Genomic DNA, 7,997 nt, shown 5'->3' with positions numbered 1-7,997 from the left:
GAATCCTCCGGGTCGTTGTGTGGTCACATGGTCTGAGAGGGTTCATCTGACTCTGGAGATTGGTCCACGTCGGTCAGTGGTGTTGTACTAGATGTGCTGCCTTTACAGCTGCAGTCTGATAGGCTGTCATCTAGGACTCACTTCTTCTTGAGTGATCAATAGTTCAGAGTTCATACCATTTCAAGCTCCCACGTTTCCTGGGCTGTAGGTTGACATTATAATTAGCCCTTTTAAACATGAGGACAAATCCTATTCAGAACTTGAGTGACTTTTCGTTATGTAGAGTGGATATCCAACTATTCGCCACCACAGCTCAAGCTGGGGTTTGCTTAGTTCAACGTGGATTGGGTCACGGGGGCTTTTATAGAAATGTAGGAAAGGGGTTGGTTCATCATTTCCAACCAATGCCTATTCACTTGGGTGTGGCTCCTGACTTTGTGGTTAAACTTTACAGGGAAGAAGATTTTCTAATTTTAAAAGTTCACATCACATTGCATCATTTCGCAAATATTTTCATCTTTACTCATTCATTTTATACAATAATTAGATGCCAACCTCATAACGGGGGCACCTGTATAAACAGAGTTATGGTAATGTGGCTGTATTGTCTTTCATGAGGTCACAAACATCAAACAAAACGGACCGGGTCGTAGCTGGCTTCTCCACCGACCGTTTACACATTCTCCAAAATAGGAATATTGTTCAGTTCTCAAATTCTGGGATGTAATAGAATTGAGGGGTGGAATCCCTTTGTCTAACTGTGAAACTCTCTCCATACCGCATGACCAGGGAGAGTCTCTTTACGGAATTTATGACGCGGGGGTTAAGTTATAAAACTGCTCCCCCCCTCTCCTGTTGTTCACATCTGTGCTAGCCAATTCACTGAAAGGGCTAGCGTCATGACAACACACACACACACACACACACACACACACACACACACACACACACACACACACACACACACACACACACACACACACACACACACACACACACACACACACACACACACACACACACACACACACACACACACACACACACACACAAACCCTCAAGGGAGTCAAGCAGACAATTGTTTTGGACATGGTGATGAGTGGTGGAGGAGGTAGAGGAGTGGAGGGGAGACTTTTTTAATTTACATTTTTTATGTAACAATCTTTCATGGAGAAGAGACATCTCATTATACTCTGTTATATTACTGGGCATACAACCATCAGCCCTCTCTCTCTCTATTTACAGTATCTCTCTCTCTGGTTGCATCGTGTCTCTGTGTTGGGTTGCACTATGTCTCCGTAGCATAATCAGCCCTCTCTCTATTTACAGTATCTCTCTCTGGTTGCATCGTGTCTCTGTGTTGGGTTGCACTATGTCTCCTTTGCATAATCAGCCAGTTAGTAGTCCAGACATGATAAATCTATAGAGGAATAATCTCCCTCCCTGCTTCAGACATCATCAATCTACACACAGATACACAAGAGGGCTGGATGACTTTGGCTAAACTTTACACCAACACACACATGGCTGTATGGAGCAAGGTAATAGAACAGAGTGTGAAGGCTCTGTGTGTGTGTGTGTGTGTGTGTGTGTGTGTGTGTGTGTGTGTGTGTGTGTGTGTGTGTGTGTGTGTGTGTGTGTGTGTGTGTGTGTGTGTGTGTGTGTGTGTGTGTGTGTGTGTGTGGGTGTGTGGGTGTGTTACCATTGAACTTCCAGCAGTCAACCCTGCCTAATCTGTTCATGACGATTAGCATAGCTTCCAGGTCGCTGTGTGCCATGGCAACTGGATAGCATGTGTGAAATGCTTGATAATGTAGGTGATATCAACAGAGAAGTATATTTTCTGGGTGATTTAAGTATTGACTGGCTTTCGTCAAGTTGCCCACTTAACAAAACGTTTGCCTGTAACCTCATGCAGGTTATTAGTCACCATACCAGGGAAGTTACACACAGCAGAGGAACAAAATCATCAGCATGTATGGATCACATCTTTACTAATGCTGCAGAAATCTGCTTTAAAGCAGTATCCACATCCATCTCATGCATTGATCACGATATAGTAGCCACATCCATCTTATAGGATCACGATATAGTAGCCACACCCATCTAATAGGATCACGATGTAGTAGCCACATCCATCTTATAGGATCACGATATAGTAGCCACATCCATCTAATAGGATCACGATATAGTAGCCACATCCATCTTATAGGATCACGATATAGTAGCCACATCCATCTAATAGGATCACGATATAGTAGCCACATCCATCTTATAGGATCACGATATAGTAGCCACATCCATCTTATAGGATCACGATATAGTAGCCACACCCATCTAATAGGATCACGATATAGTAGCCACATCCATCTAATAGGATCACGATATAGTAGCCACACCCATCTAATAGGATCACGATATAGTAGCCACATCCATCTTATAGGATCACGATATAGTAGCCACATCCATCTAATAGGATCACGATATAGTAGCCACACCCATCTAATAGGATCACGATATAGTAGCCACATCCATCTAATAGGATCACGATATAGTAGCCACATCCATCTAATAGGATCACGATATAGTAGCCACATCCATCTTATAGGATCACGATATAGTAGCCACATCCATCTTATAGGATCACGATATAGTAGCCACATCCATCTTATAGGATCACGATATAGTAGCCACACCCATCTTATAGGATCACGATATAGTAGCCACATCTAGGAAAACCAAAGTTCCAAAGGCTGGGCCTAATAAAGTGTATAAGAGGTCATACGAGACGTTTTGTAATGATTCATATGTTATTGATGTAAAGAATATTTGCTGGTCTGTGGTGTGTAATGAGGAGCAACCAAACGCTGCACTTGACACATTTATGAAATTGCTTATTCCAGTAACTAAGTCTGTCCATAATAAAGTGCTGCTCTGCCTTTTTAACTAGACTATCAACAAGACAGGTCCTACAGGCTCTACTTTTCTCCCAACTGGACTCCTGTTCAGTCATGTGGTCAGGTTCCACAAAGAGGGACCTCGGAAAACTACAATTGTCTCAGAACAGGGCAGTACGACTTTCCCTTAAATGTAACATAGAGCTAACATTAATCATATACATATCAGTCTCTCATGGATCAAAGTGGAGGAGAGATTGACTTCAACACTACTTGTTTTTGTAAGAAGTGTTGACACACTGAGTGCACCTAGCTGTCTGTTTAAACTACTAGCACACAGCTCAGACACCCATGCATACCCCAAAAGACATGCCACCAAAGGACTCTTCACAAACCCCAAGTCCAGAACAGACTATGTGAGGTGCACAGTACTACATAGAGCCATAGCTACATGGAACTCTATTCCACATCAGGTAACTGATGCAAGCATTGGAATGAGACCCCAAAAAATACACAATACGGAACAGCGGGGACTGTGAAAAGACACACAGGCAAAGACAGACATACACATGAGAAGAGACGCACTCTACACACACGTTCACATGGATGTTGAATTGTAGATATGTGTAAGTAGAGTAGTGGCCTGAGGGAACACACTGTGCTGTGAGAAGTGTTATGAAACGTAATGTCATGTAATTGTATATAACTCCCTTAATTAACGTTGCTGGACCCAGGAAGAGTAGCTGCTGATCATGGGATCCTTACTAAATACAAAAACTGACATAGCCCACCCCTCCGGTACACACACACACACACACACACACACACACACACACACACACACACACACACACACACACACACACACACACACACACACACACGCACGCACGCACGCACGCACGCACACACACACACACACACACACACACGCACACACAGGGCCGTCAGTGTTGCTGCTGGTGTGTAGTGGTCATGGTAGCCTGATGGGTCAGAGTAACGGGTGATGATGATTATCTGTGACATCATCACACCAGGAGGTGATGTCCCATCACCAGCAGGATCACTTTTGGGCATGTGTGTGTGTGTGTGTGTGTTTGTGTTTGCGTTTCCATGTGTGTGTGCATTTCCATGTGTGTTTGTGTTTGCGTGTGTGTGTGTTGGTGTGTGTGTTGGTAGGTGTGTTTGTGTGTGTGTGTTGGTGTGTGTGTTGGTGCGTGTGTTGGTGTGTGTGTTGGTGTGTGTGTTGGTGTATGTGGTGGTGTGTGTGGTGGTGTGTGTGTTGGTGTGTGTGTGTTGGTGTGTGTGTTGGTGTATGTGGTGGTGTGTGTGTTGGTAGGTGTGTTGGTATGTGTGTTGGTGTGTGTGTTGGTGTGTGTGTTGGTGGGTGTGTTGGTGGGTGTGTTGGTATGTGTGTTGGTGTGTGTGTGTTGGTGTGTGTGGTGGTGTGTGTGTTGGTGTGTGTGTTGGTAGGTGTGTTGGTATGTGTGTTGGTGTGTGTGTTGGTGTGTGTGTTGGTAGGTGTGTTCGTGTGTGTGTTGGTATGTGTGTTGGTGTGTGTGTTGGTGCGTGTGTTGGTGTGTGTGTTGGTAGGTGTGTTGGTGTGTGTGTTGGTGTGTGTGTTGGTGTGTGTGTTGGTGTGTGTGTTGGTAGGGTTGTGTGTGTTGGTAGGTGTGTTGGTAGGTGTGTTGGTCTGTGTGTTGGTGTGTGTGGTGGTGTGTGTGTTGGTAGGTGTGTTGGTGTGTGTGTTGGTGTGTGTGTTGGTTTGTGTGTTGGTGTGTGTGTTGGTAGGGGTGTGTGTGTTGGTAGGTGTGTTGGTGTGTGTGTTGGTGTGTGTGTTTGTAGGTGTGTTGGTGTGTGTGTTGGTGTGTGTGTTTGTAGGTGTGTTGGTGTGTGTGTTGGTGTGTGTGTTTGTAGGTGTGTTGGTGTGTGTGTTGGTGTGTGTGTTTGTTGGTGTGTTGGTGTGTGTGTTGGTGTGTGTGTTGGTGTGTGTGTTGGTGTGTGTGTTGGTGTGTGTGTTGGTAGGTGTGTTGGTGTGTGTGTTGGTAGGTGTGTTGGTGTGTGTGTTGGTAGGTGTGTTGGTGTGTGTGTTGGTAGGTGTGTTGGTGTGTGTGTTGGTGTGTGTGTTGGTAGGTGTGTTGGTGTGTGTGTTGGTGTGTGTGTTGGTGTGTATGTTGGTGTGTGTGTTGGTAGGTGTGTTGGTGTGTGTGTTGGTGTGTGTGTTGGTAGGTGTGTTGGTGTGTGTGTTGGTAGGTGTGTTGGTGTGTGTGTTGGTGTGTGTGTTGGTGTGTGTGTTGGTGTGTGTGTTGGTAGGTGTGTTGGTGTGTGTGTTGGTGTGTGTGTTGGTGTGTGTGTTGGTGTGTGTGTTGGTAGGTGTGTTGGTGTGTGTGTTGGTGTGTGTGTTGGTGTGTGTGTTGGTGTGTGTGTTGGTAGGTGTGTTGGTGTGTGTGTTGGTGTGTGTGTTGGTGTGTGTGTTGGTGTGTGTGTTGGTGTGTGTGTTGGTATGTGTGTTGGTGTGTGTGTTGGTGTGTGTGTTGGTGTGTGTGTTGGTGTGTTTGTTGGTGTGTTGGTGTGTGTGTTGGTAGGTGTGTTGGTGTGTGTGTTGGTAGGTGTGTTGGTGTGTGTGTTGGTGTGTGTGTTTGTAGGTGTGTTGGTGTGTGTGTTGGTGTGTGTGTTTGTAGGTGTGTTGGTGTGTGTGTTGGTGTGTGTGTTTGTAGGTGTGTTGGTGTGTGTGTTGGTGTGTGTGTTTGTAGGTGTGTTGGTGTGTGTGTGTTGGTGTGTGTGTTTGTAGGTGTGTTGGTGTGTGTGTTGGTGTGTGTGTTTGTAGGTGTGTTGGTGTGTGTGTTGGTGTGTGTGTTGGTGTGTTTGTTGGTGTGTTGGTGTGTGTGTTGGTAGGTGTGTTGATGTGTGTGTTGGTGTGTGTGTTGGTGTGTGTGTTGGTGTGTGTGTTGGTGTGTGTGTTGGTAGGTGTGTTGGTGTGTGTGTTGGTAGGTGTGTTGGTGTGTGTGTTGGTAGGTGTGTTGGTGTGTGTGTTGGTAGGTGTGTTGGTGTGTGTGTTGGTGTGTGTGTTGGTAGGTGTGTTGGTGTGTGTGTTGGTGTGTGTGTTGGTGTGTGTGTTGGTAGGTGTGTTGGTGTGTGTGTTGGTAGGTGTGTTGGTGTGTGTGTTGGTGTGTGTGTTGGTGTGTGTGTTGGTGTGTGTGTTGGTAGGTGTGTTGGTGTGTGTGTTGGTGTGTGTGTTGGTGTGTGTGTTGGTGTGTGTGTTGGTGTGTGTGTTGGTAGGTGTGTTGGTGTGTGTGTTGGTGTGTGTGTTGGTGTGTGTGTTGGTGTGTGTGTTGGTAGGTGTGTTGGTAGGTGTGTTGGTGTGTGTGTTGGTGTGTGTGTTGGTGTGTGTGTTGGTGTGTGTGTTGGTGTGTGTGTTGGTATGTGTGTTGGTGTGTGTGTTGGTGTGTGTGTTGGTAGGTGTGGTGGTGTGTGTGTTGGTATGTGTGTTGGTATGTGTGTTGGTGTGTGTGTTGGTGTGTGGGTTGGTAGGTGTGTTGGTGTGTGTGTTGGTGTGTGTGTTGGTGTGTGTGTTGGTAGGTGTGTTGGTGTGTGTGTTGGTAGGTGTGTTGGTGTGTGTGTTGGTGTGTGTGTTGGTGTGTGTGTTGGTAGGTGTGTTGGTGTGTGTGTTGGTGTGTGTGTTGGTGTGTGTGTTGGTGTGTGTGTTTGTAGGTGTGTTGGTGTGTGTGTTGGTGTGTGTGTTGGTGTGTTTGTTGGTGTGTTGGTGTGTGTGTTGGTAGGTGTGTTGGTGTGTGTGTTGGTAGGTGTGTTGGTGTGTGTGTTGGTGTGTGTGTTGGTGTGTTGGTGTGTGTGTTGGTGTGTGTGTTGGTGTGTGTGTTGGTGTGTGTGTTGGTGTGTGTGTTGGTGTGTGTGTTGGTAGGTGTGTTGGTGTGTGTGTTGGTGTGTGTGTTGGTGTGTGTGTTGGTGTGTGTGTTGGTAGGTGTGTTGGTGTGTGTGTTGGTGTGTGTGTTGGTGTGTGTGTTGGTGTGTGTGTTGGTGTGTGTGTTGGTATGTGTGTTGGTGTGTGTGTTGGTGTGTGTGTTGGTAGGTGTGTTGGTGTGTGTGTTGGTGTGTGTGTTGGTGCGTGTGTTGGTAGGTGTGTTGGTGTGTGTGTGTTGGTGTTGGTGTGTGTGTTGGTGTGTGTGTTGGTGTGTGTGTTGGTGTGTGTGTTGGTAGGGGTGTGTGTGTTGGTGTATGTGTTGGTGCGTGTGTTGGTAGGTGTGTTGGTGTGTGTGTGTTGGTGTTGGTGTGTGTGTTGGTGTGTGTGTTGGTGTGTGTGTTGGTGTGTGTGTTGGTAGGTGTGTTGGTGTGTGTGTTGGTGGTGGTGCGTGTGTTGGTGCGTGTGTTGGTGTGTGTGTTGGTGTGTGTGTGTTGGTGGTGGTGCGTGTGTTGGTGTGTGTGTTGGTGTGTGTGTGTTGGTGTGTGTGTTGGTGTGTGTGTGTTGGTGTTGGTGTGTGTGTTGGTGTGTGTGTTGGTGTGTGTGTTGGTGTGTGTGTTGGTAGGTGTGTTGGTATGTGTGTTGGTGTGTGTGTTGGTGTGTGTGTTGGTGCGTGTGTTGGTGTGTGTGGTGGTGTATGTGTTGGTGGGTGTGTTGGTGTATGTGTTTGTGTGTGTGTTGGTGTGTGTGTTGGTGTATGTGTTGGTGGGTGTGTTGGTGTGTTGGTGTGTGTGTTGGTGTGTGTGTTGGTGTATGTGTTGGTGGGTGTGTTGGTGTGTTTGTGTGTGTGTTGGTGTATGTGTTGGTGGGTGTGTTGGTGGATGTGTTGGTGCGTGTGTTGGTTTGTGTGTTGGTGGGTGTGTTGGTGTGTGTGTTGGTGGGTGTGTTGGTGGGTGTGTTGGTGTATGTGTTGGTGGGTGTGTTGGTGGGTGTGTTGGTGTGTGTGTTGGTGAATGTGTTGGTGGGTGTGTTGGTGGGTGTGTTGGTAGGTGTGTTGGTGTGTGTGTTGGTAGGTGTGTTGGTGGGTGTGTTGGTGTGTGTGTTGGTGTGTGTGTTGGTGTGTGTGTGTTGGTGGTGGTGCGTGTGTTGGTATGTGTGTTGGTGGGTGTGTTGGTGTGTGTGTG

At 46.7% G+C, this 7,997-nt stretch overlaps 1 protein-coding gene across 1 annotated transcript in view; it reads right to left on the bottom strand.

The window, feature by feature from the left end:
* Positions 1 to 1,032: 1,032 nt before the first annotated feature.
* LOC129827407 (mucin-2-like) overlaps positions 1,033 to 7,997 on the bottom strand; it is a gene marked incomplete at its 5' end in the record, with an annotated part of 8,648 nt that continues 1,683 nt past the window's right edge. Inside the window, one exon of the mRNA XM_055888228.1 lies at positions 1,033 to 7,997. This exon is cut by the window's right edge and continues 1,683 nt beyond it. Within this exon, the coding sequence (XP_055744203.1) occupies positions 3,648 to 7,997 (4,350 nt within the window).

The sequence above is a fragment of the Salvelinus fontinalis genome, chromosome 29 (assembly GCF_029448725.1).
Source record: "Salvelinus fontinalis isolate EN_2023a chromosome 29, ASM2944872v1, whole genome shotgun sequence".
NCBI lineage: Eukaryota > Metazoa > Chordata > Actinopteri > Salmoniformes > Salmonidae > Salvelinus > Salvelinus fontinalis.
Note: the sequence above shows the minus strand (reverse complement) of the source record. Positions and strands in the feature narration are given on the sequence as shown.